The 15361-nt window shown below is 44.6% G+C and overlaps 2 protein-coding genes across 2 annotated transcripts in view; one reads left to right on the top strand and one right to left on the bottom strand.

Moving 5' to 3' along the window:
• Positions 1 to 2134: 2134 nt before the first annotated feature.
• Positions 2135 to 8644, bottom strand: LOC119396046 (actin-related protein 2/3 complex subunit 4-like). Its single transcript, XM_049416892.1, is given in 6 exon segments — positions 2135 to 2258; positions 3310 to 3480; positions 4196 to 4216; positions 4218 to 4404; positions 5802 to 5920; positions 8519 to 8644. Coding segments are annotated over 6 exon segments (507 nt in total). The 5' UTR covers positions 8522 to 8644; the 3' UTR covers positions 2135 to 2252.
• A 524-nt stretch (positions 8645 to 9168) lies between these two features.
• The window catches only part of LOC119396045 (ubiquitin carboxyl-terminal hydrolase 15-like), a 57209-nt gene continuing 51016 nt past the window's right edge, over positions 9169 to 15361 (top strand). Inside the window, 2 exon segments of the mRNA XM_037663092.2 lie at positions 9169 to 9297; positions 10365 to 10495. Of these exon segments, the coding sequence (XP_037519020.1) occupies positions 9176 to 9297; positions 10365 to 10495 (253 nt within the window). The 5' untranslated portion in view covers positions 9169 to 9175.

Genomic DNA, 15361 nt, shown 5'->3' with positions numbered 1-15361 from the left:
TGTAACCAATACAGTAGACTCTCATTAAATGGAACCTGAAGGGACCAGGTAAATGTGTTCCGTTTAACAAAAGTTCCGCTTACCGAGAGATGAACAGAGGTGTAGAATATAAGTACGAAATCAATCGTATCAGAGGCAGTTGTTCCATTTAAGCTGCAGTTCCGTTTAAGTGATTTCCGTTTACTGAGAGTCTACTGTATATTTGTAGCTTTTTTACGGAATGTCGCCGATTTCACGTCACTCCACACTGTTTCATTAAGGCTCAGTGGGAGGCCTCAACGTAGGTTGGGGAAAGAAACAAGGAAGAACTGGACTAAGTGCGAAGTGTCAAGGGTAGCATCACTATTTCCCCTTGAGGTGCAATGTCCACACATGTGAAAGCAACTTGTTTGCACCAGTGGCCAAAAAAGACCAAGATATAAGATATATTGCACATGGGATGCACTAACTGTCTGCATATTCGACATGTCTTGACTTAACCTCAATATGCTGCTTACGGCTGTAGCCGATCACGATGTTCGACAAGTTGTTTGGTGTGCCGCATTCCGGGGCCAATGCTAAACATATTTTTCTTCGCTCGAAATGAATACCACCAAAAAGAAATTGCGCACACACTTTGATTCTATTTACGTAAGAATTAGACCTGTGCAAATAGCAAAATTTTGGGTGCGAAGCGAATTCGAATATTTTTCTAATACTTCGAAGCGAAATTGCAGAAAAAGAGAGAGGATTCCTAAGCATATTCTTATGAGATAGCAGCATGAAAGTGTTTCTTTTTGCTAGGTTGATGAAGGACTGGTGGGGTGTTTCGTAGTTGTCTTATCAAGAATGAGGCAATGTAGAGGCCGAATTGTATTTAGGTAGATGATTTGGTGCAACCAAAGTGTTGCCGACAACACTTTGCACGTGATAGGCAAAGATGCCATTTCCTCAGCCTCTCCTCCTCTTTCAACTTCTGTGGAAGCCCAACTGACGTGGCGGACAAAGGTGTGCTCCCTTCAAGTCAGGTGTCCCAAATCTGCCTCGTAGACGTCGATATATAAGAACATCTGAAATTTTGGATGCTAAAAAGCTTCGGTGTCCGATTTTTCGGACTACCTACCCAAATTTCAGGTCCAAAACAGCATTAATTGAGCCCCCACCTCTGCCACATCTCTCATCTCCATGTCGGAACCAGCGTTTTCTTGAGTTTACATTTGCGACCGTAGCAGAGCTTGAAAGGCAGCTTCGCCGCAATATCGGGGTGTGATGAGGTGAAGCATATTGAAAATCTAGGGCCCATTTCCAATCGGATGGTGACTGTCTCTTCGCAATGTTTGACCGTAACGGAGCTTGAAAGGCAGCTTTGCCGCAATACCGGGGTGTGATGAGGTGAAGCATATTGAAAATCTAGGGACCACTTCTAATCGGACGTTGACTGTGTCTTGCCTAAGTTCAATCGTAATGGAGCTTGAAAGGCAGCTTTGCCGCAATACGAGTGTAATGAGGTGAAGCATATTGAAAATCTGAAGGGGTCACTTTCAATCGGACGTTGACTGTATTTGTTTTTGGGAAGTTCGAATAGTTCGAATAGTAAAATTCCAGTGCGAATCAAATCGAATAGCGAACACTATTAGAAAAAATATTCGAAATTTCGAATATTCGCACACCCCTAGTTTTCAGATGTTTGGACCTTGTCATCAAAAACGGTGACGGCTGGTCACACTCAGAAGGGGGTAATGTACAGTCCTCACGAACTGAGATGCGAGAATTGCACATTACTTTCGTTTACACAGTCTTCAGTTTGTGTCATACTGCCATAATTTCAACTAGAACATTTGCATCTGAGCCAGCATTACTTATAGCAACCATTTTGATTGCGGCACGACACAGTGATCTCGAAACATTGCACGTACTAGTCATTAAACTGAATGCTTTGATGTCGCGTCTCAATCCATGAGGACTGTTCGTATTATGTTCACACGAGTTTAACACAAATCTAATACTTTGTCTGGGAATGGAGCTTGTGGTGTTAGACTAGCAGAGCATTAGGAGGACATGTGCAAAACAAACGCCGGGGTAGAAGGGCACGGTAGAGCATGCAGTCTCGATAGGAGGTCTAGATTCAAGGTAAAAGAAGCCACAAGGCTCGATATTATTAAAGAAAAAATGTTTTATTACAATAACATGATTCATATAGAATATTTATATAAATGTTCTTGTGTGTGTGGGAGAAAAACCATTGCCAGCAGCAGCAGCAGTCGATGACCTTGTCAAAACTGCAACAAGAAATGGCACTTTCAACTTGACAGTACCGAACACCAGTATATTCAAAGGCACAAAATGGGCACTCAATGCTTAAGCCTGGTGCACTGGATCTACACTGCAGTGAGCGGATAAAACAATAACATATCAGTTCTCTCATGATGACTAGTGTTGAGCTTACCAAATAAAACTAAATCGATAAAAAAATTCGCCTTGATTGCCGATGAACATGCCGAAAAATTTCATCTTGCAACGGCAACTCTTGCATAGGGTGATTCTTTTAGAAATGACCTATTTCATTGGGCTGTAGCTTTGTTACAAGATATCAGATTTTAATGCGATTTTGCAGGAAGACCTTCAAGAAGTATGAAAATTTATTGGCGCATCCCGTTTCCTTATTTGCAGCGCAAAAAAAAAAAATTAATCAGACATAACGAAAACCACGAAATCCTATGCAAGGAGGGATGGCTTGCACCTACAAAACGTTAAAAACTTATTGTTATGCGGCATACCAAACGTGACTAGTAAAGGTTTGTAAAGGTTATAAAGGTTTGTAATCACTTACTCTACAGTAGGTGTTGAAATCACCACCTAAAAAGGTTAAACTGTTCTGACTTCAACAGTATGCAGTCCCTCCTTTATGTAAATCTGCGGAATGTCGTGGTTTTCGCTATTTCTTATTTATTACTTTCTTGGCGTTGCAAATAAAAAATAGGGATGGGCCATTAAATTTTCATCCTTCGGAATCCTTTGCCGCAAACTGCATTAAAATCTGATAACTTGTAACGAAACTACAGCCCAATGAAATAAGTCAGTTCTAAAAAAGAATCACCCTGTACAAGCAAGAAAGACGCCATGAATAAGCTCTGCACTAACACACTTGTCTTCAAGCATTCAATGGCCTAAAGGTAGAATTCTCGTGCTTAGAGGAATCTTAAGTACATATATACATTTTGATACGTGAGCCTAGTCAGAAATTGCACGGTGCCGCTCGCTATCATTGCACAAGGAAATAAGTGCACTGTGCAACATGACCCGCGATTGCAATGCATAACACGAACTCACCCGCTTAAGAAATTCCTCGGCGCAGATACGCGCCCTTGCGTTGAGCGACAGCTTCATTTCGCTGATCTCCTTGTCAATTTCTTCCATGAAGTGGATCACAAAGTCGACGAGCTTGTGCTTGTACATTTGCTCCGTGTGGAAGTTTGTGATGAGGAATGAGATGTCGTAGCCCTGCCAACAGGCAAAATGCACGTCACGTCAATGGTTTCAGTGACAGCACCATTAAACTAATCTGTAGTGGGACCGGTTGGGACGTCTTTTTGGTGCATAACAATAACCATCATCAATCTCGTGAACTTGCCTTGCGTTATCGCAGCGTGCCCGGTACTGTTTGGTCACGAATGACCGCGCACGCTATCAACTTGACATGACATTTTTTATGGGAAAAGTAGCAAGCACACAGTTTTTGAGAAAGGAAAAACGACGATTCTTGTTGCGTACCAGAAAGACACCCAGAATACGCCCGTTCCTTAAAGCGTAACAGAAAAAAAAAAAGAAATTCTGGCAAGACCCATCTCTGACAATTTGCTATACCTGTGCTAAATGGAAGTTCACTTTTACCAGCACACAACATCCTGTCTGAGCTACCTGTATTTGTTCCCACGAGCAGTCGGCAAAACGTCAAGCGCACTGAAAGGGCCGATGCGATGGCTCAGTGTTTGCGGTCACAATTATATCCAGAGCCCTCCAGTAAGGACGGTGTTTCTCGGCAGCACGAGTTGCTTTGAGATGTCAAACCCCACAAACCAACCGACAAAGCGTACAAAAAAGCCCTTGAAGTTGAGGCATTAGCAGTGTCTATTGCCCTCCCCTGTTCGTTCACTCGAATGCATTCCAGCCATCCAGATCAACCGGGCAAGGTCGGGCTGACAGAAAAAGCAATCACCTCGATGGGCTTGCGCCGCAGCTACTATGAAGTTTTCGGCACGCATCATCATGAACCGCATGAACTTGTGGCAGAGGATGTGCTCGATGTCGTCGGCCTGCTTGATGGCGATGCTGATGCGAAGGGAGTTGATGGAGCCCTCGATTAGAACCTTCTCCTTCTCGTTTCGGCTTATCACCACGGGTGTCAGCAGTAGTTCCTTGCTGCTCCTGCGTGTTTGATCAACACCGTGGGTTGTGAGACTCGGAAGACCCTTGCACACTGAATGCAACACGAGCATTACAGTCGATCTGTACATAACGATGCAAATACCACCACGGGCCGGAAACGTTTAACCCTCTTCCTAAAGTAAAAGACTAGGCTTGTTTGCACTGTCTGTATTGCCCTTACCGAAGAAAAGCTGGCCTCGGCCACAGTGACATAAGCGCTGCCGCAGTCAAGCCGCCCAATCCTTTTATTAGAGACAACCAAATGAATCCAACAGACAGGCCAGGGAAAGCATAAGGGCGATTAATTGCAGTCTTTAACTGTAGTATAGCAATAATGAATTAAAGTGGACGAATAATCGCCCCTTTCCATCGATGGGATGAAAGGGCAATTTTTTGTCCACTGCAATTCATTTCAATTTACATCATTATTACTATACTACAGTTAAAGACAACAATTAATGGCCCCTTCCTGGCCTGATTGTCCGTTGGATTCATCTGGTTGTGCCTAACAAAAAAAAAAATGAGCCCTTCAAAAAAAAATTTCTCCTCTTTCGTCCCAATCTTTCCCTGTAACCTTATTTTAGGGGAGTTGCCCTATGGGCTCGTTTTCTGTATTATACGCAACTAATGAAACGGACAGTTAAGCCAAGGAAAGCACAGGGGTCATTATTTGCTGTTTCGTAACTGTACTTTAATGATTCTAACTTTAAACTGAAAGTAAATTAAAGTGGACGAAAAATCACCCTTTCTGTCGGTGGGATACGAACCCACAACCTCTGAAACCACAACAAATCAAAGGTTGTGGATCCGGATCCCACCTAATTTGTTTTCATGCCCATGTATGGCATTAAGGTACCTGGAATGGGTGTAGTTTTTGAACTTTAGTCTTCATTGTGTTGTGCAGTGAAGCCTATCTTCCGCCCAATATTAAAAGTATATTTTCTATCATGCTTACCAATAAAATGGATTTTATGAATTTTCTGATCGTTTTAAGACATGCAGAAGTGACCAGTCAAAGAAAATTCAGTGTTTTAAGATTATCGGCCAGACAACTCGGCAGGGAAAAGGTCAAAGGTCCTCTAAGTGGCCTCCACAGAACATTTTTATCAAGCAGTGATTGTTGAGTGGTGCAATCTAGGGATCAATTTTATCGCAAGAATCTCTAAAACTGGACCTCCAGTTGAGCAGATGAGGCAAACACTCCAAAGCCCCTTTACCAGCTTAAACTAGTACAGCGCAACAAGGAAGCATGTGTGTTAGCGCTTAACACACGTGCTGAAACAGCGCTCGGTTCTTTCTTTTGGGTGGCTCAGCTGTTTCTTCCTTTCCCTGTGGCACTGTACCAGTTTAAAGATGTCACACCAACCCACCCAGCCATCAATGCTAGCGACCTTTACCTGACTTCAACTTCCGGTTTGTTGTGCCTCTCCACGACTTGGGAGGAAAAGTTCTCTAGACACATGGCCGCGTTCAGGGTGTGCCTCACGGCTGTGAGATACGGCCGCAACGTTGACGACTGGAATGCAGAAAGAAAAACGAACTCTGAGGTTTGCCAACAGTGACCTATTGACCATTCTTACCACATATGTAGCATTAAGGGGGTACTGACACCTTTTTTCGAAAGCGAGTTTACACTGCCATACAAATCTGTATACAGAGACAGCTCTGAGCGAGCGTAAACCTGAGCAAATGATACTAAAGTCAATTTTCCCATGGCGCACCTACCAACATCGGCACTACCTGGACGTCAGGCTACAGTACTAATTCTGGTGACTTCACGTAGCAGTCTGGCTACTTGTAACGACGACAGATACCAAAACTTCCAAAATGGTCACTTGAGCGTCACCAATGAAGACACGACACGGAGCGGCATTGAAAAAGTCGCGATATCTTGCTCGAGCACGTGATGAGAAGCTCATACCGTGTCGTGATGTCCGGGTATTGTAGAAACCGAAGCTAGCTTTTAGAGACATACTGTAATTGCTTTTTCAAGGCACACTCACGCATAGCAGTACATTTTCTAGGCTCTTGAGGGCTTGGCCATTTCATTTGATGCTAGAAAACAACTCAAAATTTTCCTGTCAGTACCCCTATAAGGGCAAGATAATGGACTCACTTAAGAGTACAGTTGCTTGTTTTCACAGCTGTGCATACAAGTGAAGAGTGTCAATAAAGGCGAGTGAGATGATGGGTGAGTGCCAGCGAGTGTGGGTATGAGTCAGAAAGAGCACAGGTTAATGTATTAATGTGTGTGAATGCCAGTGTGAGTGAGTATGACCGTGATTCACTAACGTCAGTAAGCATGAGTGTGAGTGATTGTTCACTTGATCTGTCATTCTATAGGCACCCCAGCACATTACACCTAGCCCAAATGACGCACAACACTGGCAAGTTTCAATCTGTGTCATGATGTTGCAAAAATGTCACTGGTGTCAAGTCTGGCATTCCCGGAACTTTCATGTATAAAAAAACATCCGTAAGGCATTTCTCAAGATTCATACTTGCTTTGATTTATCCAACTTATTAGCAGGATGAAGCAAAAATGCATGCAAAAGTTGAAAGTAGTGGTGCCAGTCGCCAAGGCACTCTTTCAAGTGGTATACGCTGCTCTAAAACTGCATCATAGGCAAACTACATGAGGATTCAGTTTCTTCAGCCACGTCTGTTCACTGACTTCACGTTGCAAACTAATTTTGTGCAGATTCACAAAAATACGTACATGATTGACTGATGCAGCATCGGCATCAAAGCTGCGCATAGAATCTGTAATCCATTCCTTCTGCTACAAAGCAAGTGCAATGCATGCAAACAGTAACTGCAGGATTTTTTAAGGAGTTCGGAACTTAGTGCAAATAAAAACTAGATGAGCTTGCACACACAATTATTTTGGGTACGAGTGCACTTGGAAGTGATTGAGTACAGTCAAGGCAAACACTTCTATATATGTCAGTTGTTTTGTAATATGAACTACATTACCTCAAATGCACAACTATTACTGTGTGTGCTACAAGCGTAAGTACTTGAAGTAAATGCGCTGTGCACTCCAGTGCCTTGAAGACAAAGAATGTTGGTCAGTCTGAGATGAACTAGCTTTCAAACTCCTATGAAACTGTTTTGTCTTACTGCCTTTGCACAAACAAGCAGATCGTTGGTATGCAGACAAAGTAAAACACTGGAACGTGAGAACAAAAATATTTAGTTTTAAACTTCGAATTGAATGTTGCGCCTGTGGCATCCCGACGTGTTTATTAAGCTTATTCATTCCTGCATCACAAAATTGAGAGAACCGTCACTATCGTTGCTGGTTTCGTGCGCAGCAGTGTGTCTTACAAGAGGTGTCGCCATTAAAAGATGCCGAAGATCTCTCAAACACACTGTAACAAAGCGTAGCAGAGCACGGAGAACACTCCTGGTTGAAAGCCCATAACTTGTTAATCAGTTCACCGTTCTAAAAAAGCCGAGGCAAAGCGGAAACAATCTGCAATCGGCATGCCCCAGGTAGTCGCGCTATTGCGGAAGTCTAGGCAACAAATTCAGCGCAGAGACATGCGATAAGAGAAACGGGTGTAAAACAACGCCGGACGCTGGGTTTACAACACATTTGACTCAACGTACCGGAGATGGTTGCATATCCCGTTCGGGAGGTTTTTTTAGAGGGTCTCTACAGAACGACCGGTCTTGCCGACATGCCCGCTAAATCAGTCCTTTAAAGTGCGCCGTCATTTCGACAACCCGTTTCAATCGACTTATTATTCACACATGAGCGATCAGCTAGCACTCCGAAAGCGAGGGACGGTTGCCTCGGCGAGTGAACTTTCACGCCTAAACGAATCTCTCAAACAATGCGGTTGCAACGAACCCCCTTGGTGTTGAGTACGATACGCCGTACACATGGTCTCTCTTGTGCTACTGCAAAGAGAGAGAGAGAAAAATGCTCAGGTTATTTTCGAGAAGTGACAACGCCTATCCACTCCTCGAAGGAGCCATTGCATGGGGAATACAAGCGAAGGTACCGATAACTGTTTTCGGAATCCCGTATGCAATCAAAGAACATGCGGAACGCAACTCCTGTCGACTGAAATTACGTCACGTTAGGTTTGAAACTCAGGCTCACCATGAGTGCTTCTTTTACACCGGGGAATCACACTATCAATAATATCGGCCGGACATGACAAATGCAGCAGCAGCCCACCCACAACCGGCGCAAAGGGGGGCAAATGCTGCTTAGGCTTTGCCTTTGCGCACAAAAAACAGGGCCGCGCTTTTGGTCATAGGAAGACGGCGACACTGTACAGTCAATTAGCGGTTTATATAATTTACCGCTGCTGTTGAAGGTAAGCACAGAATTGGAAGCTATTAATAGAAGGTGGTCTATAAACATGCAATAACTTAAATTTGTTAGCCACACACACACACACACACACACACACACACACACACACACACACACACACACACACACACACACACACACACACACACAAATGACAATCGTACCTTGTTTAAATGCGCGGTTACAGAGAACTTATGTAAAACACTGAGGAAGTACACCAGTTACGTTCACTTTAAGCGTTTTTGTGAGAATTGTGAAATAAGTACAATTTAATTTTTTTTGCAATGCTGCGCAAACAAAAACAAAAAGTGATGACGTATAAATAGTGTGCGACTACGTCACCAATAATGTTGCAGCTGAGGCGCAAGAAAGTCACGTGCCCCCCGCGAGTTCACGCGGTTCACGTCGGCGCGAGCTCACCGCAGGAACGGTGACGTCATGTCGGCCCCGGGTTCTTCTTCGAAAATGGCGGAAGGTGGTGGCCCCGCTCCCGATTTGGAGACGCAGCGCAACGAGATAGCAAATTGGTTCAAGAAACCTCTGAAAAAGGACGACCTGTGGTAAGCACGCAGCGATCCCTGTCGCCGTCAAGCCCGTTCCTCGGTCGACGAGACCGCGGTAACGGAGCGTTAAAGTGCGCCGTTGCCTTGTTCTCCCTTGAACGTGCCGGTGAATGAGCGTCTGTGAGGGACAACGCGCCGTTCACTACACGCAAACGGTAACCCCCGTTCGAAGTGTCCCAGTCCCGCGTCTAGGCCGTCCGAGCTGTCTGCGTCAGCTTTCGGGGCACGAGGTTACCGCCCAAGGTCGCCGGCTGGCCGCCAGCTGAAAAAGAAAAATCCTCTGGCGTCTATTTGGCACTTGCCAAATATTACGCAGTGCCGACTTCCCACTGGTGCCAATCCAAGTCCCCGTCTGTGAAAACCGAAAGTCACGTTAAAAAGACGGGGCTTGCAAACACGGACACGAGAGAAGTCAAGACACCACAAACGCCGGGCGTTTGTGGTTGTCTTGACTTCTCTCGTGTGTCCGTGTTTGCACGCCCTGTCATTTTAGCATGAATACCTACCAACTAGCTCAGCTCTGTTATTCTAAACCGAAAGTCATCTCGCGTTGCGTCACCTCGATGGTGTCGGGCCTCTCTGGAGTGTAGTACCGGCGACCGCCGATTTGCGACTGGGATGTTCCTACAAGAGCTTTGCGTACCCTTTTCTGAAACTCCGTTTCTTTTTAACGGTAGCGCGGCCAAATGACGTGCGCCCGTGTTCGCTAACTGCATTCTGAAGCGACGAATAGTTTTCTCAGTCGTTGTTGCAAGAGTTCCGGGTTGAGCCGCGATTCCCTGTTGGAATCGCGGCGGCGGTGATAGTTTTTGATGAGCCTATAATAAAGTAAGGAGTGGAGACACAAACACAAAAAACGCACAACACCGATCTTCTCTCGTGTCTGTGTTTGCACGCCTTCTACTTTGAATCGCCCTACCAGCTAGCTCAAACTCTGTCGTTCTAAGTTTCGATTAGCCTGTTCGCCTGGCTCTCGCATGTCGCACTGTAACGTACGAGTGCCTGGCGCCGTTGGATCTGCCGGTAACCACGCGAGATAACTATCCGCTGCCCCCATTTCGCAGGTATATGGTTGACAAGAAATGGTTCAACCAGTGGAAGAGGTACGTCGGCTACGACTCCTGGGACACATCCAACGACATCGGCGAGCAGACCACGCACCCGGGGCCGATTGACAATTCGCCGCTGCTCAGAGGTCAGTGCCACAGCGCGCTGTTTTTTGTTTTTTGTTTTTTCCCCTCCGTTTTTGCGCCGCTGTGTGGCACGAAAGCCGTAGCAGCTGCACGGGGTCCTTTAAACGACGCCACAGAATGCGCGCCGTGCGTGAGTCATTTTGCGGATTGCAACGACGGAGGAAGTTGCGGGGTTCATATCCCGGCGCTCATAATGAGGCGAGATTGTGCCATTCGCTTGATTTAGTAGCTAGCTGCGCGTTGCGCAGTTTTCAAGCACTGGCACTGCTTTATGCAACGTGATGCTTCCTTTTGTAAGTGCGTAGTATTTCAGGGGCCCGGCTTGTCGCCCATGCACTGTCATGTCGTGTGGTCACGCAGTGATCAATACACGCACAAAACAAGGCTAACGATGCTCAAAACCAGGGCAAAAATAGACGAACAAGGTCTAAGATAATCTAAACTACCCAAATAACCGAGAATTAATCGAAATGATTGACCTAAATAGTGAAAAGCATTTGTGAAACATCAGGCTGAGTCCCGCGCCGTGCTAGAGAGGGTGCCACTGTCACGGCAAGTGCACAATTGCTAAAGGAATCAGTGGGTTGCCCGTGCTACAAACTTCCACAGGTTTGACGCTAGTGGAGCTGCATTAGGTGCAGGATTTAAAACTACACCAGGACCTACGCAAGAATGACATTAGCACAGGATTTAGGGCGGGACTAATCAAGACCTACTCAAGCACTACATCTCTTTTTTGTGCGCTATGATGTGCATAGATTACATTGCCGTTGCTATACATTGTGCTGAAAGGTGCCTATGTGTAGAGATTCATGTGCACAAGGACTGTCCATGACAAATAAAATAGACTTCGTATTGAAATTTCGGCATCAAACACACAGCAGGAGCCACGTTCATACAAAGACATGATGAATGGGAATTCGCTTGTACAAATGCAGTGCAGAAAGAAGAGCATTTGTGGCAGATAGAAATGGCTTGAAGCTCGGCAGTATGTCGTAGTAGGCAAGCATCATCAGTTGAGAATGGCAAAACATGTTAAATTCTACCTTTCAGTTTTGCTGTTTACTTGTCAGTCATTACCATTATTATTATTGTTATTTATTCTTTTGTGGGAGGGAAATGTTGGTATCTGCGTTATTTACCTGCATCTTGTGTTATTTACTAGCTGCCCTTTGTGTTCGCTTTGCCCTTGTCAATGGTCTTATCTATTTGCAACACGCCGATGCATTGCCTGTCAGCACGACATTGTCCACTGCTTGAAACAAGTCTTAGGTGCTTTGCTAGAGAGGTCTCCCTGTAGCTCTTGTAAGCGCTCTCTGCCGGTAACGAGGGCAGTGGTAGGCGCACAGCACCTATCCCGTCCACCCACCATGTTGTGCTTTTTCATTACCATACATTCATTAGTGTTTCTGTTCTCCACTGTTTCAAGTATTCATGTGATAATGGCTGTGTTTATAAGCAGCTATTGGCATTTTTAGTTAGTGCTTTATTAGCTAGCAATTCTTCCCGTAGAAGGTGTAGGTGTGTAATTTTACTTATTCACAAAACTGGCTGCAAGTACTGACTACTGATAGTATTGACGCTGCTGGCATCACGTGGCAGCGGTGCCTTGTTCTGTGTGTGAACCTTACTGAAAGACACTCGGGGCAGGTACGGTGAACTAGACGGGTCACTTGCGGCTGCAACACACCGTCTCTGTTCATTTTTCAGAAGATTAATTAAATGAGACGCATATGCCTACCCTGCTGTGTAATGAAGGGGAGTGTGTCGTGCAGAGCAGTGGCCAATTACATTGTTTTCTGTTTTCCTTATCAGACTTGTATTAATAGAACCTACAGAGATAGGTTTCATCGTTTACACCTGGTGACAAGGGAAAGGAAAAAAAAGAAAGCTGCAATATGCTTTTGTTACACGTGCATGATATGGCTTCCGACTCCTCTCATTATGAGATGTAACTGGCATGGTGATTGTGTGTGCCATTCTTTGTTGCAGCCATCTTGCCGTTGAAAAAAATATGCAGTAAACTGTGTCGAGTTGCCCAGCAGCAATTTCTTTTGACATGGCAGCATGAGAAACAGCAACTGAAGAGCGCTGTTTGTTTTTCCCATCTTATCTAATGTGAAACGTGGTTTTGTGCCACTCGTGTGCTTGCTTTGCGTGAAAACTGAGCATAAGCTTGTAGGTTCATTTCAGAAGCTGTAAAGTTTTATAAATGGATTAACATTGCCTAGCCTGGGTGGTGGTGGTAGGGACTTACGAGCCATTTGATTTTTAGACACATTCGGGTGCACTGTTTCGTTGCTTTAGTGGACCATCCAAGCTCATAAGAGCTTGCAGTTTTTTTTCCTCACTTTTGCTTTTATTTAGAAGGGTAAATAGAATGTCTTGTGCAAGAAATTGCACTCCATTTTATTGCAATACTGATTCAACGAGGAAGTGGCCTTAGTACAAATATTACCCACCCTGGTGGATTTAGCAGCTAAGATGATTAGTATGTTGTGTTGTGCAATCATATCATGGCTTTGGCACGTAAAACACCTGAACTTAATTTCCATTTTAGAGCAACTGTTGTGTATGTATGCCTGCAGTATTTTCAAGCTTTTGGGGACTGTCAGTTGGTGGCCAGCTGCAGTTGCAGATGTTTTGACGAGTCTTAACATTTCAGCGAAACTGTGTCACAAGATGTTTATCCAAGGAACAGTACGTATAAATGTCAGGGTCCATTTTGTAAATAAAGAAAATCCTGGCAGATCCCACATAATTTGGGAATCGATTTCATGCTAAGCAGTCTACGTGCAGCGTCCTACGCTGCATTTTTTGGCTTTGAGCCAAGTCTTACGAGGTGGATTCATGTCCTTGTGTAAATTGAGTTGTGTACATATCACAGACTTGCCAGGATTATATATTTTTCTGTCTTCTTGGTAATCGTGCGCTGTTGTCAAGTGATGTCCCGAATAGCAAAGTGCTGGCTGGGAACAGTGTCCGCATTTCTCTGTTCTGAGCAAGTTTCATCGGTTTTCGTTTTTCGAGATAATGCTTTAGTGACTTAAAACTTCGTTAGAAATACCAGGATGGCACTTTCTTGTAAACATCATTGCTTTGTTTGGTTCTTACAAGTCTTCGCTCTTGTTTTTCTGCCTCAAAAACGGGCAACTTCAGTCATATCTGTGGTTCAGCGAGAAAATGCGACCGTATTCCAAGATTAGATAATGCTTCCTTTCTGGGCTTGTTTGTTGAGTGGGACAACTCATGCTTAAGTGCAGTAACCAGGTGTTTTTGCCTGCGTTTTTCCATTGGCAATTTCCATGCCTTCTGTGGTAGCTCAGTTGTGCACTGCAAGGTCCTGAGTCTCAAGTACAATCAAGTTTATGTGGTTTTGCTCTCACCTGCCATTGATTATGAAGCAAGAGCAAAAAGTGGTACGCTGAATGGTTCATTACAATGCAGCATCACTTTTGAATTTTCTCTGAAGCTTTACGTAGCCGACATGGTGCAAAAATGCATCCTGCATCCTACGATTGGCTATCATGCTTGCCAAGTGTTGTTCTGAACATTCGAGTTTATCCATGTTAGCATCATCCAAATTGGGAAGGTTGTAAATTGGCTCGCAGGTAATTGGAGCTGGCAAGGTGACTCGGAATAGTAACTAACCTCTGGCCAGTGCGTGGAAACGTGTACAAGGGGGTACCCAAAAGTAACTGGAATAGCGCTTTGCTGGGTGGCACAGCTGTAGTATGCAGTTCTCCCGCTAGGCAAGCATCATGCCGCAACTTTTAAGTAAACTGCAGCTGGTGGTTTTTCCCAGGAAGCTTTTCTTCGGGTATAGCAATTTCTTTCGTGTAATCAGTTTCGTACGCTGGTTGTGTTTGTGTGATGACCGCTATCATGAACTGTATGTAGATGTGAAATTTTGTTTTGGGGTGGTAACAATAGCACTATGATTGGTAACTAGTAAAAACCTTAGAGGGAAAGTTTGGGTCGCTTTGCAGCTGTTCTTTCAAAGCATGGCCTATTTTCACTTGGCCATCTCCTTGCTTGTTTGTTGAATTTGAGGCAGAAATTTCTCAACGACCCTTCTCGCCCTCAAATAATCTGTTAAAATTCACTGAACCGAGCTCCAAGCTATACCAGATAACTTCTCCAACCCGTCAATGGTCCGTCGTCGGTCTTGAAGGTAAAGTGCGCAAATTTTTTAATATTTTCATCTGCTCGTGAAGTTGACAGATGTCCAGAATGAGGTATGTCACAAACCAACATTTCCACCTTTTTTTTTAAAAAAGAGAAGATCACTCGTACCCTTAAGTTTTTTCCGTTGCGCAGCGTCTTTGTAAACGGTGTTTAATATCGCAATAGTTTTCCCTGCTGCCTGCTGTTCACCGAGCGCATGCAACTGATTTCACAGAAAAAAAAGATCATTGTACCCAGATAAAATTTTCCTGAGAGAAGCCACCAGATGCAATTTACTCAAAAGTTGTGGGAGAGTCGCATACTATGTTCGCTCCACCCAGTGCAGCGCTATTCTGGGTACTTTCGGGTACCCCCTTGTATTGTGCAGATGATATTACTCTAATTGGGAATATGTTTTTAACACAGCATGTCCTGAACGGCTTTTTGCCACTTCACATTTGCCACCAGGAACGAGTGCTCTGTCATTGCTGGGGCGCCCCTCTGGCTTACCACATGGAAGTGGCCACGAATGCCCTTCCGTGCAATATAACGAGGGCACATAAAACTTCTCGGGCAGGCCTCATCCCAAGGCACTAACTTCACAGCTGGTGTGTCTTGCAGTAGGCTTGCGCCACAGTCTCACTAGGTGCTGGTGTTACTCCTTGACACTTCAATTATGATTACGCTTTGATATAGATGCC

This window comes from Rhipicephalus sanguineus, chromosome 6 (assembly GCF_013339695.2).
Source record: "Rhipicephalus sanguineus isolate Rsan-2018 chromosome 6, BIME_Rsan_1.4, whole genome shotgun sequence".
Classification (NCBI taxonomy): Eukaryota; Metazoa; Arthropoda; class Arachnida; order Ixodida; family Ixodidae; genus Rhipicephalus; species Rhipicephalus sanguineus.
Note: the sequence above shows the minus strand (reverse complement) of the source record. Positions and strands in the feature narration are given on the sequence as shown.